A 23,983-nucleotide genomic window follows, 5' to 3' on the forward strand; every position below is an offset into this window, starting at 1 on the left:
AGAAAAGGCTCTACTCTTAGATCTAAAAGCATAATTCCTTACTCACACTTAAGAACACGTATACATAAACAAAAGCATCCCTGAGAGGCACAGAAGATATATGTGCAGAGATGTTATTTTTGCATCATTTCTGAGAGCTTCCACAAACTTAAAGAATTCAAACTAAACTGAATTTACAGTAACTACTCTCACTAATTCTTACAGAAGTGTGCTATTCTGTATTTTGTGGACAGCAGGATTTGAAAGAAAAAAATACTGACAAACACTGAATAGATGATAAAAAAATTAACCTCAAGACTAAGCTTTTCAAGAATTATCTGAAACCTATTTAGGCCTCTTTCAATGAATTTACAATCTTTTTTTTTCCTTCCTCACTCCACACATTCAAGATAAAGCAATTGAACTGATTCAGCAGTATTTTAATCCAAATCGTAATCGCAGTTGAGGGCAATCGATATTTTTCTTCATCTGATAGAAAATGAGTCAGTATATTTAAGTATGCTGAGGCCAAGTCACTGCACACTCATTACTATATCCATACACACACTTCTTTAAAACACATTTCTTCACTAGTTGATCAAAAACTCCAGATAATGGTAAAGGTCTGCTTACATTGCTGGCTTTGCAAGGAGTGTAAATCCTCCCATTACCAGGAAATTTGTTACTGAAGTACAATACCTAAAATGGTAAAGAAAAAGAATGTTCTTAGTTCAAAATTGATGCTTTCCTGAAAATAGCAACTGGTGTAAATTCCAACAGCATACCAATAAGATCTGTAATTAACTACTGTACAAGTAATCAAAATCATCATACAATGGCTTGGGTTGGAAGCGACCTTAAAGATTACTTAGCTCCAAACACCCTGCCATCGGCAGGGACACCTCCCAGTAAACCAGGTTGCCCAAGGCCCTGTCCAACCTGGCCTTGAACACCTCCAGGGATGGGGCATCCACAGCTTTTCTGGGCAACCTGTTTAAGCATCTCACAGCTCTTCAAATAAGTAATTTTCTCCTAACATCTCATCTAAAGCTCCCCTCTTTTGGCTTAAAACTATTCTCCTTTGTTCCTCCAAGGTCTAATATCTGGGTGTTTCTCAAGTATTTACTGTTACCAGAACAGTGAGTATTCACTTTCCATATGGAGGATAGGCATTATTATTCTTGCTGGTGCTATTACACTGCTGTTGCCATTAGCACAACACATGAGAATTACGATGGAACAGAAACTTGAATTTGTTTGTTTTCCCAAGATTTGAGCATGTACAGAATAGGCCATCTGTTCCAATAGTTTCATACTGCTAACTTCTAATTATATTAAAGATAGGAATTTCTTCATCCTGCTATTCACCATTCTCTCTTTCACTTCTCCTCTACCAAAAAAGAAAATTATTTAAAAATTTGGACCGTTTGGACACGGTTCTGTGCAACCTGCTTTAGATGGCCCTGCTTGAGTAGCGGGGTGGACCAGATGACCTCCACAGTCTTTTCTTCCTTTCTTCCTTCCCTTTTAAAAACACCTTTCAGCCAAGGGCAAAGATCTCAGTTTAACTCAATTAACAGATAATACTTATGTGGCTTGATAGGTCTTTGGAAGATGCTCAAGATGCTACACTGAGGAGCATGCAGATGTTTGATACTGTACACAGGAAAAATGTTTAACATATTAAGAAAACAAAGGAGAATAGCAGAAGGCAGGAAATACCAAAGAACTAGACATTTTAATACCAAAGATACTAGAATTAGACATTTCAGCCTTTGACAGTGAGGAAAAAGAAATTAAGAAATCCTACTAATCTGAGTAATAATGAGAACCAGTTCTAGGTATCCAGGTGAAAAGAAAAACTGAAGTCAGAGCATGGAAAAAATACATGATCACAATTATGAACAAATGATTTGATCAACAGAGACGAAAACTTCTTTCAGGGTAATATGACAAAAGTTTATCACTGATCCAATAAAAGCAATAACGTGTTAAAATAAAAGTGCAACTATCTGCACATTCCAAATGCTACTGCATAACGAGCGAAGCTTATGAGTTTATGATTGTGACATTTTGCTCCCTTAGGGGTTTTCGGTTATCTAGTAAGTAAAACTACATTCAAATACGACATTTTTAGATTCTTCCCTCTGTTAAACCGGTATTTTTCAAAAAGCCTGTAAATATGAAGTATGAGATTTCTGCTAGATTTGGATGAAGTTAGCTAGCAGCTACTGAAGTTACTGTGGAGAAAAACAGCAAATATTCTAACAGTCTTCCTCTGCCTGAGGAATTAAGCTATTAAAATAATAACCAGGATACTCCGGACCGAAGTTTAAGCACTAATGCAGCTGTCTTCTAGGTGAAAGGTGTGATACTAGCTATTTAGCAGATATCAGCACAGAGTTGTTCTTCTGGGAACAATTTTTTAGTTAATGACTTTTGAAAAGACATTTTGTAACCACAGTAAATCCCCAAAGGTATTTTTACTTAGTGACCTACCAATAGCAACTCTATTACATTATATTACAAGATCCTCAACTAAAGTAACAAACATGTCAATCTTTACATTTATATGCAGCAATCAAAGAAATGTTTTTACAGAATTTTACATTAGGAAGTCTGAAACTGTCCAGCATGTTCCACTGGCAAAGAGTTCATATAGCTTAACTACAAAATTAGTCTGTGTAAAACTCTGCATACATTTTAAATTGCAAGAATGTAACTTGCATGATAGTTTATGTAGCTTTCCTTATGATCTACTTTTTCCTAATTCAGGGCTTGCTGTAGTCAGTAGCTTAAGCCTGCAGACACTCAAGATGAGAAAGTTGGATACTTGCTCTGTGTAACTATCCAAAAACAGACTTGAATGCTTCAGGATGGCCAAACTCCTGGCTTCTTTTACTCCATGAAGAAAGCTACTTAAAGAAGCTCCATGTTGACCGATGAGATAGCATAGCTTGCTGAACCTGCTTGCCATTTCCTGCAACAACTGGATTGTATTTGCATTGCCCAAATTATCTGTAACAGACCAGACAGTGATTTAGCTTACTTTACCAAAGAATTGCACCCATTAATAAAACAGAATTACCCCAGTGAGTTGTTTGGATGTTTTACTGGCCATTTCAATTTAATGATTTTAGACTACAAGGAAAAAGATCTTGGCTTTAACTTAAAAATAGCCAATGACTTAAATCTCTTACAAAGTTGATTATAGAACATAGGGGAAATAATATCAAATAAAATATTAAAATAAGTTCTTACCTAAACCTAGAAGAGGTCTAAGAACCTGAGATTTGATCTCACTCAGTCTGAAATAAAACCTCCTCTCTGTAGAAGCCAACTCATGCAAACTGGCAATATATCCCATTATGTTTTTGTCTACCAAGACCAAACAGTTGTCACCACCAGCTATCACATTGCTTATGTAACCTATCTGAAAAACAAACAAACAAACAAAAAAACAGCTTAAAATTTGAAAGAAAAAATAGTAAAAATTAGGATCATATAGAATAAAAGATATCTTCATTTGTGCCAAGTGTCACTGTAGGTTGTTAATACTTAACATCAAGCACTCCATTCAATGTTGGGTTAATACAAGATTAATAAAGTAGGAAAAACATTTAGAGTCAATGCTGTTTGTTATGTTAGTACTGACATTCTGAAAAACAAAGACCGTCTTGTAAGGCAACTCAAACAATCATTGTTTGTTCAAGTGGAAGTTTAGTCACTTAGAAAATAAAGCTGTGTCATCAATGTTGTCATCAACATAATATCACATCACCTATTTTTCCTTTAATTAGGAAGGAAGATTAACAAGTGTTTAATACACCATCTGCACTCTGAAATACAGTCCTTTCTCAATGTGGAATATGTCGGTTTATTAGTAAGAGCAATATAACAGCATTAATAAACTGGACTAATACCAATACCTACACTAATACCACTTGTAGCTCACAGCTGTTGGAAACAAAATTCTTCTCTGAAGTCAGCATGAGTGCGTCTAATGCACTGTGGCTCCTCACTAATTCTAGTTCAGATGCAACACCATAAGGTTATTCAGATCTAGAGGATCCCTCAGAAACACTGAACCATGAATGTTCAACAAGCAATCCATAGGCCAATTTTGATATGCAAGAGCCAACTAGACAATATACTAGAACTGTCTAACAACAGTCCTACAAGAAGGAATAAAAGTGTGTGTGCATGCATGCACATATGCATGGAGCCAGTATATAAATCCCCATCCTCCTCAAAACCCCTCTCCAATTGCTATTCTGCTAGACACAGGGAAGTAGAAATGAGACCCAGAACAGCTGAGACAAAAGAGCTGCTTTCTACCCAAACTATCTCCTTTTGCTACCTTAAACTCGAGGTGGTCTGAATCATACAAAGAGACAAGAAGAAGACATCCAGACTTCACACTCCCTCACCCCAAGCCAACTTCTCAATAGCTACAGTAAGATTCAGCTTAATGATGGAAACTGCACAGAATCACCCCCACTCTCCCATAAACATTTTAGTGCCTTTGCTCAGTTTCCCTTTTACACCCATGATAAAGGCTGACACTGGGGAAGCAGAATGTACAGAACTCAGAGGTACCTTCTGCCCGCTCACAAACAAAATGCATAGGAAGCAGAGTGGAATAGAGCACAGAGTGCCTCCAATCACTTAAACAACAAGAAAATGAAGAGCAATAGGACCATAGAATAAACACATGAAGACAGTGGTGAAAACTGAGCACGATATGAGGGTGCACTTCTGCAACATGCACACACAGCGGGAAATGAATTAGACACCCCAGAAACACCACCTCACTTCCCAAGCACAGGGAAAGATGAGGGAACATAACAATACTAATTAAGACTCCTCTGTCTCCATGAGCTGCGCTCCTGATTTGACTGCTAGGAATCAGTCACCTTACTTGACACCCATAAAGCTAGCTGAACAACCAGCACTGAGCTATTTCCAAAAACCATCAGTATGCATTGCGCTAACTTAAAGGAAATACAACTCACCTTACTACAAGAGAGTAACAAAACTGGACTCTTAGTAGAGTTATTTTCAGACAAATTATTTTCAGTTGTTGTCTCTTGGCCACTGTAATATAATCCAGGTTGGAAGTCTTCCTCATCTGCTAAGAAGAGAGAATAATCTGGTCCTGCTGCTGTAGTCCAAACACCATCACCACACACCTGAAGTTCATGAGGAAGAAAACATTAAAAAGTCACCACTTGAAACTGGAAGATGCTGGAAGAAGAGGAGACTACCTAAAGCTTCTAGACACAGATACACAAGAAATACACCCGACAACAAGCAAATGTGTTAAAGTAGCTGGTAATTTTTCAACAATGTCTTGTCACAAATACATTTCCTGTACTCCACTGAAAGTGATCTCCTTCCAGTTTTCTTTCTAATGGCTGATTTTTTGCCTTTAAATTATAAGCCAGTTTTATTTTTAAGTAGGCATCAGGTAAATTTGATGAAAGTAAGGACATTGTACTTTCCTCTTCATTTGGCTGGGATATTGATAAATTTCAGAGACTGTTAACATCCTGTACCTTAATTTGTATAACACCCAACCAGGAAAACTGCAGATAGTTTTTCATTAAGACAGGTAAGCACCAGGAATTCACTGTCAGTCTGGTCTAACCCAGAATTCATTATGTGACTATTCCCTCAATGCGATGAGAAGTTCAAAACAGACCGAAAACCCCACTACTAGACAAGCAATATTTAACCAACAGCTCTAGAACTACGGTAGCAACAAATATGGTCATAGCCTAGCAAAATTTGAAAAGCCAGAAGCAGTTGTTTAGAATAAAAACAGAACAGAAGAATTTCAGTATTTCAACAACTGTATCAGAGAAGCCAAGAATAAGGCAGAAGTGACACTTGGTAAGAAGATAAAAGCAGTTACATTTCTCAGTTTTCGAACTTCAACGTGGTCAAAAACAGTAGAGGTCTATATAGAGGATTTCTTGGTTAGATTATTCACAAGCTCATTTAAGGAGCATAGTCACAATATAAGCCAAACACATCCGTCAATAAAGTCAGTTTTTAGAAATTATTTGGCACTCACTTGTATAGGAAGAGGACCTAAACTAAAAGAAGAAAAACACAGAAAACAAAATACCTTTGCAAGACGAGGGACTGTTGTTGGGGAGTTTAAGTGACCAAGCTGACCAGAGCTATTACTGCCCCATGAATATACCTGTAAGAAACATAGCTAACATCAACGTTTAACAGTTTATATACATAGAGGAATACTGAATTGTATTAGTACAACGCTTCAAGTGCGCAAACACAAGTCAAAGGTATAAGACGTAGGTGCCAAGAAGCACTTCTCTAATTTCTAGCATATTCCTGAATTTGAGAAGGTAATTTGAGAATAGAAATGGATATGCATCAGGTCATTAAAAACTTCAAATATAATGCTAATGGACCATGCAGAACTTTCTAATATAACTTTTTAATACAATTAGAATGCCATTACGCACACTATTTCCATTGTCTCCTCCCACAAACACAAAACAAAGTTTAGAAGTCAAATAAACACAAAGCTAGGAAACAGTCAACATGACAATTATGTCATAGATAAGCAATAAATGACAATCACTTGTACCTGGGATTTGGCAGTGAGTGCTAAGGAATGATGGCCACCAGCAGAGAGATGAATCACTTCTTTACCATCGAGACTTTTCACACACAGTGGCTGAAGCCTGACAATTTCCAGAACACATAAAGAAGAGATTAACAAAAAAATCAGAGGTATTGTCAATGTGGAAATAGATATCAACGTTCTTTTGTTCCCCCCCCATCCTCTCCATAAAGAACAGTAGAAAAAACAAACATACGCATGGAGTCTTTTGGTAATAAACTAGCTTAGTCAAAAAGGCCAAGAAGGACAAAAGTGGATGCTGAACCTCACCCCAGTTTGGACAAGACGAGTCAAAATATCACCGAATTTCCTAGTAATTACAAGGGAGAAATTCCAACTGATGTTTAGTAACAATACAGCATAAGACATTTTGCTTGGAAGACCTTAGGTCAGAACACCTCAAAGAACAAGAGCAATGCAAGGCTGTTGACCAAATCTGAGGAGACATAATCTGATATACTGAATAAAGAAACATTTATCAAAAACCATCTCACCTTGGCAGAACATCACCATGTCCTAGCTGTCCATCCTTCCCCTTTCCCCAGCTCCACACCTCTGTTCTTAGAGATGGTAAAAGAGCATCTGCCTCACCACTGTAAGTTGGAGTCAGAGCTACAGTCCTCATTTTCGCCCGCCCTACTTTCCGTAAGAGCCTAGGAGAAACTGAAAACATGCCAAGAGAAAAAAAATCACCATTTTAGATAAATACATCTCTTACACAGACTACACGTTACACGGTATCATTCAAAATAATTTATCAAGGCTTCTTTAAGAGGCCTTAAGATTGAGAACAGTGACTGATGCGCAAGAAGATAGCTTACTGACACACATTGTGTGTGCACTAAAAGTAGACAGATTCCAAGTAATTTTTTTTACCAGTTATTGAAGAATAACAGACATATGAGAACTATGCAGTTACACTAAATAAACCAAAACTATATATAAAATAAGTATATTCTGAAATAAGATATATATTTGCAGTGAACATAAGTATTCCAATTCCTAAAGTCTCCCCTCGTATCTAAGACCAATATAGAACAAAGCCACGTAACCACACATTCAGAGCAATTAACACCACTAAAATTGGTGATGGAAGAAGGTCACCAGCTTTGAAGTCTGGCAAGAAAAACTGGAATATTTCTAGTGCCCTGACTCAAAACCAACTCAGTGCTGCAGGACTTAGAGGCCACAGATATTTCATCTGCTATATGATCTCTATAGAAGATAGTTTGCAGTCGCTTTGCTAGAAAATACCCAGACTACCAAGATGGGCCCACTTTACCTTACCTTAATAACGAGTAACATTCCTAAGCCCACCAAGCTTTTGATTTTATTAACACGCAGTAGTAGCTAGTCTTTACTCCTCCAGCCATCTTCAACTCTTAAAATAATAATTAATTCATAAAAACCTCTACCTTTATATTCAATAAATGCAGTATTTTCAGTTATAACCATCCACAAATATTGTAGCTTTTCAAGTCCTTTGTGTTTTTTGTTGTTGTTTGTTTGTTTTTTTAAATACCTTGTGACAAGAGGCCAGGTAGGGAAAGTCTTCGACTCCCTCCTTCAGACTCTTCCTCTCTAATGTCTACTAAACTGGAACTCTTCTTCCCTTGCATGGATTCCAGTCTGACCTGCTCTTCTCGACTGTCTTTCAGAGCTTCAGGCCCTGGGGAACCGCTGCCAGACTGTGATCCTGAATCATTTGAAGGCGTGCCATAAAAGTTCATTACTTTCTTCAGAGACAAGGCTCCAGCTTCATATGTAGCAGCTACTCTCACACCAACCGCTGATGCGCACGAGGCCACCAAGCTGTTTAAGGCAGATGTGCTTGCACCTGGAGGGCCAGGGATACAAGCACTAACTTGTTCTTCCTGAGAAGGCTAAAACCAAAGAAAAAGGTAAAAATATCATACCAGATAGCATGTAACAGTGGGACAACGATAGACACATTCATTAATCAAACTACTATTCCTGAAACCGTGTGAGGGGAAACCATTTTAGAGGCATTCCATAAACAAGGAGTTAAGAAAGAGCGTGAAACTACTTGTTTCAGTCACTTCCTAATGGTAGGAACAGCTGCATGATCCCAAAGAGCTCACAACTGCTAGAATGCATTTCTGTTAGCAAAAGTAAGGAAAGCCATGTCCAGATGGTGTTTATTTCTCTGAAATTAATTTATAGTATTTTGTTTTTAATACTTATTTTAGTAAGCAGTGGCAATAACAAAAAGGCAACTATGTATTAGCTGCTGGTAAATTGTGAAATTTACTCCCTAGAACCACTGTGAAAAGTTTCTCACTCTAATTGTAAAATGCATTAAAGAAATTGATATACACTCAACATCTGAAATAACAAGAAACTTACAGAATTGTGCATATTTGGCCACGAGGACAAAGTTACCAAAGTTACCTAAGTTACCTTTACAATAAATCATCCAATACTTGTGTAGGTACTGTCAGACTGCACCACAAAGTTTTGGATTATATTTTAATCTAATAACCTCTGGGTTATATTTTTTCATTCGTTTTTTTTTTTTTTTTTTTTTCACAATAGTATAAATCATAGTATTTTGGAAGGGAGCTGGGAACAGCGTTCATTGAATCTTCACGTCAAACATCTGCTGCAGCTCAATAAGAAGTTTTTAATTTACTGTTCTGCTACAGCATCAAAACATTAGTGTTGAACTATTTTCTGCATCACACATAATAGTAATATATAAGTATTTCCCATCCCTGTTTATACAGTTATGCCACCCTTAAATGATTAACATTAGAACCCTTTCATTCAATACTTTAACACTGAGAAATCAGATTTGCGAAGAACTCGTTCCATGTGCAGAAAAGAAAGTTTTACCTTAAAGTCAAATTTGTCAAGCCTCACACAAATGGGAAACCCATACAACACAAAAGGGCTAGAGAAAAGAATGGGAAATAGGCTTACTTGGCTTTGGTACTGTGGACCAGAAAGAAATGAGACTACAGTATTGTCACAGATGCTTACATTGAAGGCTTACAACTCAACAAAAAATCTCTTCCACTACAAAGAAGAGAGCCATCCTAGAAAAGAAACACTTTGAAACTATAGGAATGTCACAGCTACATTAAACTAACAGAATATTTCGTTTGTGAAAAGAGTAACATCAAGCATAACATAATACAGTGTGATTTGTAGCATGTTAAGAGCAAGTTACTAGCTACCAACCTGCTCCAATTCTGTGCAAGTTTTCTTCCCCAGGGTCTCATTTAATGTGTGATCTGATAAACTGATTAAATATTCTTTCACTTCTTTTTTGTCAGGGAACAGAATATTTCCAGGACTAGAAATTCCACTATCTTCCTGCCCATCGCTGCTGGAAAGCACACTTGCTCCATCAGATTCTAAAGCAACAAGCCTGTGTTCTTCCACAAGTGGTTTCTGACAGTCTTCACTCTGGCTACTTGTTACACTTTTTCCTTCCAGGGTCTCCAAAGAAGGACAGAAGACGTGGTTTTCTGGTTGGTTATCAGCCAGTGCTACACCCAGTGGGCAACAGTGACTATCTGAAATGATTACATGATCTTCCTTGTCTGTCATGGTAATGAGGAGTTGACTGCAATGATTGCACCGCTCTGGAATAGGCTTCATTTCCTGCACAGGGAGGCATTGTACCAGAGCCAGGCTGTGGTAGGCTCCACAAGCAATCTGGAGCACAACACGTCCTGCCAGGTGTTCTACCTTCTGTGGCTTTGTCACTGGGAAAGTTGTTGTTATGAGACCTAGCTGGCAGCCGCTCCCCCAAGCCCATATCTCTCTGCTTAGTGATAGTGCCAGTGTGTGCTCTTCTCCACATGCCAGCTGCAAAATCCTTACTGACAGCAGAGGACTGGTTTCAGAATCGGAAATACTGATGGGTTGTGGTTCTGGCACATACAGTTGATTAGCAATTGCACACTGACCAGCAGAATTGTTCCCCCACATGTACACCACGCCACCTTCTGTCACGGCTCCGTTATGGAAGCTGCCAGCTGCCACGGTAATAACATGCTGCCCAAGCAAAGCTTTTTCTAAAATGGGACTATTAGCACACAACTCCTCTGGTCCTGATCTCCAGGGTAGCTTTCCGAAACTGTAAACTTCTCCACCTATTAAAAAAGGGGAAAAAAGAGCATGATTTTAATGAAGTTAAACCAATAGAACAACTTGAAAAGAGTTTCTGATAAAAATCAGATTTTAGCTTAATCCTTGCTCAGCAAAATTATGGCTATTGATACAGGAAAACTGACAGCAGAAGCAGCAGTAGCAGGGACCTAAGTTCTATACCAATGTTAACATCACCCTTTGCATATGTGTGCACTGTTAAACCAATACTTTACTGTTAAAAATTCTACTACGCTCAAACATATTTATTCTGTTTTAAGAAATGACAAATTCACAGTAAATACACAGATGAACAAAGGCAATTTTTCTTACCAATGCAAACTGCTCAGAGAAAACAGTATTGTTAACAGAAACTACAGAAGAAAAATATTAGGAGTACATAATACACTGTTTCTTAAAGGTCACATTCTTCATGGGCAGTAAAAGTCAACTTGGGTTGCAATATGCAACTTCAATTTATACTTCAGTCTTTCAAGTTCTCCCTGCTATGTACTCTATACAGACAGCCATTCTTGAAGACCATAACACAGAGAACTTCTCTCTACATACCGACATCTAGTATCACTAAATTGTACTGTCTGCCACCCTACAGTGAAGCAGGATCAACCTATCAGGTGGAAAGGGGAGGGATGAGGTTGAGGCACACACCACTGGTTTGGTGTTGTACTGCAGCCCCTCCAATATTTCATTATTTTTACCTGAAAAGGTCACAGCAATGCCAATTCAAGAAAGGCAGAAGTCTATTTTAAAGATGAACAGTTGTCTTCACAGCAAGAGAAAAATGGCAAATCATATCCACAAATAACATCACTCATAAGGCAACATGCAGGCAGTCCTTTTAATTACAAAAGAAACATTCCAAAGAAACAGTGGAGATGTTTCACAATTCTGGTAGGTAAGAGATGCTTATAGCAGGCTCACTGACAAACTGGTAACCAATACAATCTTTTTCTGAAGCCCAGTTTCATTCAACAGTTTAAATTCTCTTTCTTTCAAAAAGTTCAGAAGGGAAAAAAATTAAAGAAGCAACTTCCAGTTAATTCTTTACCACTGCAGACCTGTTGATCAGCGCAAGTAAGGGCCAAGCTACACAAACACTTAAACGTACTGTATTTAAACTTTTTTTTTTTTTAAGACTGCTCACAAACTAGATTCACCCTAATGCATCTGCTAGATACATGTTTTTATCGGAAGTACACAGAAAAACAAGGCTCTTACACATCAATAGAACTTCTTGCTGTACTGTCTTTTTGGCAGAAAAGACACCATACAAATACCATTTTGAGTTAAGGCGGTTCGAACTACATTACCATCTTTAAATGGGAAATCCAGAGCCATTTTTAAAAGTGGAAAAAAGAAAAAAAGAGTATGAAAGAAAACTGTGCATCTAAGCTTTATTCCAACACAGTTTTAAGAGCCTTGTAACTACGAAGGAAATACTGACATTAAAAATCTAAGCATTCAAAAGTTGTGCGTGAGACTTACAAATATAATCAAAGAAACATTCTCAAAGACAGACTAGCAATAATTAAAGTTAGTTGTTATTGCTGCAGATCTTTAAAATCAACATATTTATTACCTTCCGTTAGAAGCAAGCCATGATTTGTACCAAGGGATGCCTGTAGTACAGTCTTTCCACTGAGACCCAAAAGCCTTTCTGGAGTTATAGAGCAGGAACCAGCCTTCCAAACATAGACCAGGCCTCTCTCTTTGGCTCCTTCTGCCTCTTCTGAGCTACAAAAATAATGGAGGAAACAGAATCAGCTTGAAGTTTTCTGTGATACTGCAAGATGTAGTTTGCTTTTTGCACACGTAGGAAAGACTTAGAAGTTCAGCTGTTAGTTTTAATTTCAGGAAGTTAACAGATTTACAATTTGGTAATCTTAAATTAAGTGTTATTAAAAGTAACAACAAAAATCATCTGTTAGAAGGCATTAGCTTTGTTTTTCACTTGCAGTTTACTAACCAGAAAAACAAGTGATCTTTCCACTAGTAACTTTAAACATACATTTATTTTGCAATTAGTACAGCCGATTACATATTGTAGTTGTTCACAGCAAGGGGATCAAATTAATACACATCTCTGCCACCATGCATATGCTAGAGGAGATAGTTGCATCAGTTCTATTTACATGTAAGCAGCTCTGTTCCTGCCTAAATAGAGAGATTTATGTTAACTCTAACCATGTTAGAAAATAGAAGGAACATTTCTGGGTTATTAGGTTTCATTCATATTTTTTTTATTATTTAATTTTGGGAAATCATGATGCAGGAAAAAAACCAGCTTGGCTCTTTTAAGTGAGTTTCTCAGATTCAAATGAGTCAGTCATTCAAATCAATTGAACCAAAGGGGAGGGAGGGGAAAAAAAAAGAAACAATCCTGAAACTCTATGGAAGTATCCGGGCTCCCAGAAGTGACTGCAGCTATCGGAAGGTGCTTTAACACTTCAACAAGCTCTGGTTTGAATGCTCGGTCAACAGCTTCTCGCATTCAGTGGAAAGAAATTCTCTGATATTTGACAAGCATAATTCTAATAATTTGTGGAGTCCCTTGGTATAAAAAAGTCATTTTAATTTAGCTTGAAACTCTATACTGATGTTTAAGAGTTTTCTTCAAATTCATTTCCAATTTTATATAGAATAGATTCTTACACACCCTGCAGGGAAAAAAATAGGATTAGCTCTTTATTTGGCAGCAGTCATTTATTACCTACGTAAAACAGCTTTTGCAGCTTTGCATATACCTGAAGTTAAATATAAAAGGTAGTGAAAGAACTTTGATGGAATAGCCATGTTTGCCTATAAGAAAGGGCACAAAACCACGAATGCATTCCATTACTGACGCAAAGCCAGAAAAAGCTACTCTGACGGGTCTCATTGTGTATAACACAGAAGTAGCATATTCAAAAGCCATAAGGCACTACTCATGCAGACTATTGATTTTTTCAATTAAGTTTTGCTCATTGCAGTGCACAGGCTGAATACCTTCACATAACCTGCCGCTGAAGCATTTAAAATGATAATAACTAGCAAAAGATTGAATTCTTTTTCCACACAAGGAAAAATAAAAGAACAAGGTGACAGCCAAGAACTCATCTAAGATTCAGATAAGTAATGTAATCCAAATAACATAGTATAAAGCTTTCATCAACATACTGTGCATTAAATTTAGCTTACAGCCTGATACTTTGGCTTTTATCCATTTAAAAACTCTTCAGAGACCAGTGTACAGCAAGTATGCACATTTATATACCAAGCCTTATTACAAGACACCCATTTGCAATCCCAAACCACCAAACCCATCAGGTCTCTTAACGGAAGAAACAAGGAGCAAAAGAATAGTCTGTTGCATGACTATTGATCCAAAAGCAAAATTCAGACATACAACAGATATGATTTTACTGTTCACCACAGAACGTTACTTTTATGTTTCCAGCCATGACTATCCATTTACATGTTTCAATAATCAACTGATAAAACAAGTTGTTGTTCTAATAATTTGGGTGTTCCAGAAACACTCAAAGTCAAGCTAAATTACTCTTCTCTCCTTCAGCTTAAGTTGCATAAAGAGTATGTTGACACCACTTAATAGTTTTACAGGGTGATCATTAGCTGGCACACTGCTGGGAGCCTCTGTGGCTTCACCTAGCTGCTCACTCACCTTCTTTCCTGTGAGTCCATCTGTCAGTGGCAGCACTCCATTACCACCAGATCATTCCTCTTTCAAAAGGAACAATACAATCTCTGAACTGTAAAACAAACAAACCAGCTATTTAACTGCAAATAATGTTAACCTTAAAAAACAGAAATAACCCCAAGAAACAAGAAGAAAAGCATTAGATCCCATGTGTAAAACCCATGTGTAAAATCGGAAAGCACTTCCACAACACAAGGATGGTTCAGTTCACTCACAGAGTTGACAGACAGAAGCTAAACAGCCAGACTTGTCCTACCTACTTATCTCACATTAGGTCTATCGTAAGAACAGACCGAACAAAACCTAGTTCAGAGGCAGAAATTAACATCTCTCTCTCTCTCTCTCTAATTTTCAGTACACCCTCAAGAAGCAAAGCAGAATGAATTATCTAATTTCAGTTTAAGAATTCTATGCTTAAGTTAAATTTATAAATGGCAAATATATCTGTATGAACAGAAAATGGTTAAGAATTGAATTCATAACCTTCATCTGGAATCAGATCACATGCTACTGTATATAATATAGTTCTATTAAAGCCTGTGCTGAAATGCAGAAATCCAGTTGAAGAATTCAAAACATTTCTTCACATAGTCTGGTAACAGAGTATCAATGAAGACATGAAAAGACCACAGAAGCCAATATGAAAAAACAAGCAGCTACTCTATTTATGCTTTTATCCTTTCAGATTTTGAATTTTTAAAGTTCGCCCTCACACCCTTCCACCTTCATGAAGATACCTTTGTATTAAACCTCTTGTAAGAAAAGTGACACTACAGAGAACCTTTGTTTCTCATAATCTGTGGGACTTTTTTTTAAAAAGAATTGTAATTTTCCTTGATATGCTGCCTTACTAGATGAAGTATTAAAAATTTTAATAACTTTGACATATATATATGTGATAATATTTATTGAAATGAATTGTTTCAGACAAATTCATGTTGCTGTATTATAGTTGCTGTCTGATATCTACTGTAACAAAAACAGAAAACAAATTATTTAAAACAAATTATTTAACACAATGGCCTTTTACAACAACACATCTCCAAGAAAATATCCTGAATGTCTGAACCCCTTACAGAGAGGAGATACATGTAAAGTACATTCAGTCTTGATTGCAAGAGACAGTATATGCAAAGCTGTAATCTGTATACAGAGAAGTGTCAATTCACACTTAGAAATAATAATCATCGGGTTGATAAATGATTGAAATAATTCACACAAATTCCAACACTTTCACTCAACTACTCTGAATAAAAAAGCACCAAACAAACCATTACAGACAAACAGCCACATCTCAAAGCAAAAGTTTTCAATTTCCAAATACCAAAATAGTGATCTGGGCTTCAGGATTGGCAAAGAATATATTTCAAAATAAAAGATTCCATGGAAATAATTATAATAAATCAAATTAATACAATAAATTAGTATTGTGCTAAATCATACTTTTTTTTTTTTTAAGAGCAAAGTGCTTAAGTCAGACACACTTTCTAGGAACAGAGTCCCATCCATCACCAGAAAGATACCACTTTGTATCTATTTCTCCCCCTTCTTCCTCGAAGGAAAGGAAACACAATTTTTAAAGCATTAACAGAGGAAGTCTTAGAAAGATAAACTGTTATGCAACACTTGAGTAAGGGAGGTGTTGATGAAGCACCAAAAGAAACAGAAGCATATTTCTAGAACTTCTGATTTTGTGATGTGTTCCTGCACAGAGTAAGTCCATTTGATTTATATATATAGTGTATATATATAAATAAAGCCAATTCAAAAACAGAGAACTCCACAACTCATTTTATTGAAGATGCTGGCACTTCTCTGGGAGCAACCATAGCTTCACATATAAATACCCATCAATAAATCAGATGAAGAGATGGGAACTTGGATAAAGTCAGAGTATCAATGTATCTGAGTACTGAAGTAAGTCTTAAAATCCTTGGCTTCAATAATTGATTTTTTTTTTTTTAAGGGCTTAAATATGTTCTTTCCTTCTTGTGAGCCTCTACTGCACAAAACTTACTATATTACTTCTCAAAACTTCCAATTACAACAAAACAGAGTTAAAGACAGGCAACTGATTAGATGTTTTGCAAGACCTTACTTCAAGGCCCCGTTTGTGAAATGATTACAAAATTTGCAATGCAGGCGGACTGGAAGGGAAGAAAGCAATATGATAGTGGCGATATGTTTTGTTTTCTTCATAAAAAGCTCACGGTTAAGGTTGCATTACTAGGCATTTATGCATAAAAGGGAAAACAACAGTCAAATGGTGTTCTTTCCATTAATGACGCATTTCTAAGACATTTACAAATCATTTTCAAGTTCAGCCGAAGTTTTCATTCACTCCTAGTACATTAGAATATTATTGCCATTTCTCAGCTAACAAAACAAAAGTCATTTGGTCACAGCTACAAACTAAGTCACTTTCTCCTAACTGGAATATTCAGTTTTCCTAGCTGACTTTCATCTAATAACACTTTTATGCAAATTATGTTGCAGCTTTACAAATACATTATTTCTTTTCCACTAAAATTATCTGAACTTTTAAGTAACAACGTTTAATGTTCGCAGAAACACAACCAGATACTATACATTATTCTTTTGGTACAGAAGATAGGTATGATACCAGCAACTGCACTGCTCTGCCTACCCACTTACTTTCCACATTTTAATTTCAACACCACAAGAACGAAACTGCAAAGAGTTCCAAATAGAGCCAAATTATGAAATGGATTTGTGTTACAAACAGATGGTCACTACCGTGACACTGATGTCATACTTTCCACTCGCAGAGCAGATTGCTAATTCAAATTCTTCAGAAATCAAACACTATCACATTATAACAACTGCTATGGCAGGGAACGACCTGATGTAAACATTACTCTGATTACTATGGGACTGTGTCCTTCACTGGTCATTGTCTACTCAGGAGTAAGTACCATAGATATAAACGGAATCTCATATTCAAGGCTGAACAGAAACAACACGTACGCCCCTTGCTTTCCAAAATATATTGTGATCACGTGCCCAATTATCCCCTACAATTAATAGATAACTACAAATACTTCTACAACTTCCTGATACGTTTACTTCCTAAAAAACGTGTTTCCAAATATATTTTTCCAAATATATATTGCACCATACATAGCAGTAACTTACACTAACAGGACTGCCAAGTTTATTGTACAAAATTATCTGCACAGTTTCTGAAAGCTGCTACCTCCAAGCTTCCTAGTTCACAACTAAGTTGTCAGTATTAGTCTTGCCTACATGTATATAGCCATTTGTGATTGCTAACTACGGTTCCTACATAACGCGTTACCAATTCAAGAAGCCCTTGAGTTTTGGTCACCACTAACTAGGTACAATCACTATTTTTAACACTGCGTGATAAAGATCTGCTCAGAGCAAAACCGAAACAACCTACTATTAAAAGACGGCAATCAACCCTTCAGATGAGGGCTCAGAGCTTTTTTAATGCCAGTTCCAGTGAACGAGCGATGGCCTTAAACAAAACGTTATCAGTAAAAAGAGAGGAAAAAACACAGCAAAGAAAGCTCTTAGCATCAGCTTAAAATAACTCATTTGAAAGATACCTACTATACTAACTGTATCTACTATACTAACTGATAATTTAAGATTCACCAAACAGACCAGAGGCTCACAGACTTATGAAGTAACCCCTCTCCTCTCGCTCCTGAAACTACACTTCTTCATTTCGCACCTGCCCAGACGTTTCCCCCTGCGGAACTGACAGACGATGGCCGTTGCTATTTTTATGAAGTCACCGCGCTGTAACGGCAGCGGCCAGGTCTCGGCGGCCCGGCGCCCCCCAGCCGCAGCCGCCTCCTCCCTGCCCCGCCCGGGGCCGCTCCGGGCCCTGTCAGCAGCCCGGCCCCCGCCCCCGGGCCCCGCCGCACCTGTTACCCGCCGCCGGGCCGCCCCCCGCCGAGGGACGAGGCCGCCTCAGCCCGCGCGGCCGGCGGGGAGCGAGCAGGGAGGCCGCGGGCGGGAAGCGCGCGCGCAGCAAGCGGGCGGGTAACGGCCGCGCGGAGCCGCTGCAGGGGGAGCAGCGCGCAACGCTTTGCTCCTTCCCGCCCCGGCAGGGGCCACGCGCGGACGTCGCACGGGCGCCTCTCCCGCCTCACTCACCCGGCGCCGCGCTCGCCCCGCCCCGCCCCGCCGCCGAGCAGCTGACGGGCGCGGGGCGGGCGGGGCTCAGCCGCGCAGGGGGCGGGGCCTGCGGGGGGCCGGGGGCGGGCCTCGCCGACGGGTCCCCGCCGGGGACAAACGGGGCCGCGGGGCGTTTGTGCCCGGGGGCGGCGCTCGGAGGCGGCTCCCCGGCGCGATGCCGGCCCCTCCGCCCTGCCCCCGTCGCGCTGCCGAGCGCTGGGTGCCTGCCCCGGGGGCGGCACGGCACGTTCCGTCCCGTCCCGAGAGCCCAGAGGCACGGGCAGCTCCCGCGCTCACATCGCCACCGCAGCGTGGGTGGGACCCGGGTGCCAGAGCAGGGCACCGAGGCGCGGCTCCTGCAGCAGGCACGGCTCAGCCGCGCTGCCCGGACCCCCACACCGCGCTGTCACTGCCACGGACGTTAGGACGTGACAGGGGAAAGGCAGACCTTGCCTTGCTCCGGTGTGGAACACACCACTTCGTTACCTAACGTGTTACCCCGAGTTGCCTCAGTGACAGGACTGTGTACCAGCAGGTTTGGGTTCAGTGCTCCTTTCTCCATCTTCTGCTAGGAAAAGACGCTGGCCGTTGTGAGAGGGCGTGTGCCAGGCGAGCTCCTCCAGGGGTGGGTGTGGATCCCTCTGCACTGGACTTTCCAAAGAAAAACTGCAGAAATCATGAGATGGCTTGAGGCAGGGACCTCATGCAGGTCATGTAAGTTGTTACTACAGGCTGAAGGGAGAGGAGGAGCAAAGGAGAAAACAGAGTGGACTTTTAGCTGACCTCAGGACAGCATGGGAGGCGTGCTGTGTGCGAGCGCTGTCAGACCAGGGAGCTGCAGCTGCTGCTCAGAGAGAAGGGGCTCCCAACACGTCCAAGGCCTTCACCATGTGGAAACAACATCTACAGTAGAGGTATTTGATATCACCCTGTGATAATCCTGCACTGTGATAGATTATGCATGGTCTCTTCCACTTGTGGAAGTGCAAAGTGTTCACATTTGCTTCTAGGAAGCCAGCATCAAACTTCTCAGCTTCAGGCTTGTGAAGCTACTGAAAGAGGACTCCGTGCCTCAGATTGCAAATAAATGCTTTGGATGTGATGATTTGGGAGGAGACTGCACTCCAGCAAGCTCTGTGACAATGAGAGATTATAAAACAGGGAGGGAGCCAACAACCTACAGTTCTGGAGGAGGCAGCATGCCACAGATTACAAGTCCTGTTGTATTTGAACCCAATGATAATGCAGGCATCCATCCAGGGTAGCTGCTCATGAGGACCTTGCAGGCTGCCAGCCATTCACTACTACGAGGTTTATACATATAGTTTATGGCACTGTTATGCTGTATGGGCCAAATTACCAGGCTGTGTAAACTACAGAGTGGTGAGAAAGGCTTAACCTCGTACGGGGGAAAGAGAAGATGACATAACTTTAAATTTTACTCCTGCATTTTTTTTTTAGTCCCTGCCCTAAAAGATTACTATCTGGAGAGGAATAAATCAAGGCTAAGATAAAATAACATATTTATAATGATACTGGCTGAAATTTCTTCAGTAGTTATGGCAGTTTCATCTTTGCGTACTGTCAGAGTAAGTGCTAACATTTACGAAGACGAGCACATGCAGACAGTTGCTCCCCTTACAGATGTCTGAGAAACCATAACTGAGATACATCAGTGGTGGGGAGGGAGATGAAAATGATGTGCTCAAAGCCAGTGCAGTCAAGGAGAAAGGAAAGAACCACATCAATAAAATGGTCCGCTAGAGATACAGTTTGCCTTCTTTTCCTGTGCCAGCTGATGGATATAACCAGAGCAACCCTTCCTGTGCCCTCACTGCAGCCACAGCATTTCCACACTCTCCAGACTCAGATATGCAGGATGTGGAGGCCCGGGGGTTATGCTGATCCCTTCCAAGAGGAGAACGTTGCGGACAGGTTCAAATGGGTGAGTGTGCAACATCCACAAAGACAGACAGAAAATATTTCATCCTATCGTTATTCCAACCATGAATAAGCATTTAATTGTTGAATGACATGTTAGTAGCTTCTTGTTCTGCGCAGCAATCTGAAATACATGCCACTTTCTTCATGAAGCAGGGACAAGGCATTACATTTGGAGCTGCCACATCCTATGTCCCTCTGGAGAAGCTGTGTGAAGGATCCAGTGCAACTGTTTACAAGGGGATCAGTAGCTGAGCAAGGACCACCAGTGGCATTATTCCATTCCCAATGCTTACCATTTATGGGAATCATAAGAATGAGCTTGAAGCTGGGCAATTCAGAGTACTTGTAGGAAAATAAAGGCAAATCAAACATCTGGCTTTGCCTTTAACCAGGGTGTTTGCAAAGTCCCATCCATTTTTTTCAGGGAACTCCTCCACTTCAGCAGTGGAGGCTCCACCAGGGCACTTTGCTGCATGGCAACGTGCCAGGGGACTGTCTGCCTGCACCTGAGACAGAGCAAGGGTTTGCCTTGGAATGAGGGATTCCTGCATGATGGAAAAACTGCAGTGAGGGCAAGTTGCCATCACTTGAGAGCAGAGAAGCTGAGACAGGGCAGAGTGGTAACACTGACCAAAGCCACACTCCAGCAATAGCTGATCAGCAGAATGGTGCTGCCCTAGCCAGGTGGGCTGGTCCCGTTCTGCTGCTAAAGACCAGAGGAGGGGGGTTGCAATGCCTTTCTAAGCTTGGCCTCGGGAGCAAGTAAGCCCTAAAAATTTTGCTTGGGTGAATGTGGAGCACCCTGGGAGGTTGTTAATACTGTCATCATGCCAAGCACTGAGGTGCTTTGTGTGACCTTTCACTCTGACCTGACAGGATCAATGGCCAGTTGGTGGCATTGAAAGTTATCAGGCTGGAAGCAGAGGAAGGAGTGCCCTTTACAGCCAGTCGGGAAGGTAAGAAATTGAGATCCTTGTCGAACACATCAGGGGTGAGCAAGACCCTTTATGGCTGTATAAGACAGAGAAGCCTCCCCTCACTGTCCATATTTCAGGCAATAAAAATAAATATAGAAATGATACCAATGCTGACATTTGTCAAATGTGCTCTCCAGAGCTGTCCCTGGGTGCTCCAGCACTGACTGTGGTGGGAGCAGACTACACCTTTATTGATACACTGCTCTGAGCAGGGCTGGACTCACCCAGCTTCTGTTCTGTCACACACTTCACCTCCCTGGCATTAACCTTGCCATGTGCTGTGCTCACCCTCTGCACTTGTATGGATATAACTGCACTGAAGTCACGCATCTTCACGGCAGTGAGTTCCTGAACGCTTCCAGTGCTCAAAGGCTGGCGAATCTGGAATGCAAGAAACCCCTGGAGGGACTGTAGGAAGTCAGCATCATGCACTGCATAACCCCCACCCCAGACTACGTGATTTAAAGAAGAGGAATGGACATTGTACCATTAGCCACAGGGACAGCAGATAGTTTTTCCTATGTTTGCCCTGGCCCTTACCTCAGCCCTTCTGCCAGAGAGTTGCCTACTGACAGAAATGTTCATTGCGTATCAACAAGGAGTCCATAGGCCACTCGGCTGAGTAAATCATTTCTAAAAATCCCTTTTTGCTGTGTCAGTGTTCAGTATTGAAACAGGCTCAGATTCATTCTGCTCAGCTTTAAACACCTAACTGCAACACATGCGAAGTGTTGTTAGTGCGGAGAGGCAGGGATGCGCAGACTCTGGACATGCCCTGCAGAGATCTGAATTGTCCTCCTTTCAGTCAGCGTAGAGCCACAGTTACTGTCCTCCCAACTTAGAGGCCTCTGTGAAGCCTGAAGTGAACTAGATTAAATCCAGATCCAGCTACACTGCTATTATCTTTACAACTGCAAAGCCAAGCAGGCACTTCCAAAAGCTAGGTCCCCTAGGAACTAACACAGCACAGCAGTTTTTGCATTGGGCAGCCATGCACTGGAAGTGCCCTTCACACTAAGGTCTCTGCTTGGTGTTAGCAAAACGTAGCTGATACCTGGGCATCACACATCCCAGCTTGAAGATAAACACTTTCAGTAAAACCAAGGCTTAAGAACATTTACTGTTTCAGCCTGGTGAGAAATGCTTTCTACTGGTCACCTTCACAGAGCACTGGGCAAAGTGCAGCTTTCTCAATTTCTTTAAGAAATGTGTTTTTTTTAAGTGCCTGATTTTGGTCGAATGTATTTATGTGTCCCTACAGGCACAAGTTCACAAACTGCCTCCTTGATTAAGGCTTCTATTTTCATCTGTGCTACAATCCCAAGAGGACCATAATCCAGTTTCTTCCTTACACGGAAATATGCAACCTTTGAGCCACTCTGCTGTCTGGTATTAGTGAGAGCTTTAAATGTAGGAGGCTACACGTTTAGTTCTCTACTTCTTACTGCAGTTCAAAAATAGGGTAGATTTTGTCACCACTGAGATGGAGTGTCAGAGGACAGATGTGCCAGCATTCAGAGCAGCCCTAGCACAGAGGGGCTCTGACACCAGTCAACTCCAGTATCACAGTATCACAGATTTCTAGGTTGGAAGAGACCTCAAGATCATCGAGTCCAACCTCCGACCTAACACTAAGTACTCCACTAAACCATATCGCTAAGCTCTACATCTAAACGTCTTTTAAAGACCTCCAGGGATGGTGACTCCACCACCTCCCTGGGCAGCCCGTTCCAATGCTTAATAACCCTTTCGGTAAAGAAGTACTTCCTAACATCCAACCTAAAACTCCCCTGTCGCAACTTTCGCCCATTCCCCCTCGTCCTGTCACCAGGCACGTGGGAGAACAGACCAACCCCCACCTCTTTACAGCCTCCTTTAAGGTAACTGTAGAGAGCGATAAGGTCGCCCCTGAGCCTCCTCTTCTCCAGGCTGAACAAGCCCAGCTCCCTCAGCCGCTCCTCGTAAGACTTGTTCTCCAGACCCCTCACCAGCTTGGTCGCCCTTCTCTGGACTCTCTCGAGCACCTCCATGTCCTTCCTGTAGCGAGGGGCCCAAAACTGAACACAGTACTCGAGGTGCGGCCTCACCAGAGCGGAGTACAGGGGCACAATCACTTCCCTAGACCTGCTGGCCACACTGCTTCTTATGCAGGCCAGGATGCTGTTGGCCTTCTTGGCCACCTGGGCACACTGCTGGCTCATATTCAGCCGACTATAAACCAATACTCCCAGGTCCTTCTCTGCCAGGCAGCTTTCCAGCCACTCATCTCCCAGCCTGTAGCGCTGCTTGGGGTTGTTGCGCCCCAGGTGCAGGACCCGGCACTTGGCCTTGTTGAACTTCATACAGTTGACCTCAGCCCATCGCTCCAGCCTATCCAGATCCTCCTGCAGAGCCTTCCTGCCCTCGAGCAGATCGACA

At 40.9% G+C, this 23,983-nt stretch overlaps 2 protein-coding genes across 7 annotated transcripts in view; one reads left to right on the top strand and one right to left on the bottom strand.

Annotated features, from left to right (window-relative positions):
- The window catches only part of ALS2 (alsin Rho guanine nucleotide exchange factor ALS2), a 170,557-nt gene that overhangs the window by 21,038 nt on the left and 125,536 nt on the right, over positions 1 to 23,983 (bottom strand). For 2 of the 6 annotated variants that reach the window (XM_048047088.2, XM_048047087.2), the window contains 11 exons: positions 14,439 to 14,526; positions 12,357 to 12,511; positions 9,842 to 10,761; positions 8,160 to 8,520; positions 7,132 to 7,300; positions 6,602 to 6,698; positions 6,113 to 6,190; positions 4,995 to 5,171; positions 3,241 to 3,412; positions 2,817 to 2,997; positions 613 to 678 (listed from right to left, as the gene is read on the bottom strand). In XM_048047088.2, the coding sequence (XP_047903045.1) occupies positions 613 to 678; positions 2,817 to 2,997; positions 3,241 to 3,412; positions 4,995 to 5,171; positions 6,113 to 6,190; positions 6,602 to 6,698; positions 7,132 to 7,300; positions 8,160 to 8,520; positions 9,842 to 10,761; positions 12,357 to 12,511; positions 14,439 to 14,458 (2,396 nt within the window). In that variant the 5' untranslated portion in view covers positions 14,459 to 14,526. The other 4 variants (XM_067000005.1, XM_048047089.2, XM_048047090.2 and 1 more) reach the window with 4 other exon arrangements.
- Positions 18,760 to 23,983, top strand: part of CDK15 (cyclin dependent kinase 15) — a 38,126-nt gene continuing 32,902 nt past the window's right edge. The window contains 5 exon segments of the mRNA XM_067000035.1: positions 18,760 to 19,558; positions 20,440 to 20,589; positions 20,739 to 20,832; positions 21,269 to 21,272; positions 21,465 to 21,544. Of these exon segments, the coding sequence (XP_066856136.1) occupies positions 19,439 to 19,558; positions 20,440 to 20,589; positions 20,739 to 20,832; positions 21,269 to 21,272; positions 21,465 to 21,544 (448 nt within the window). The 5' untranslated portion in view covers positions 18,760 to 19,438.

Source organism: Anser cygnoides, chromosome 6, assembly GCF_040182565.1.
Source record: "Anser cygnoides isolate HZ-2024a breed goose chromosome 6, Taihu_goose_T2T_genome, whole genome shotgun sequence".
Taxonomy (NCBI): Eukaryota; Metazoa; Chordata; class Aves; order Anseriformes; family Anatidae; genus Anser; species Anser cygnoides.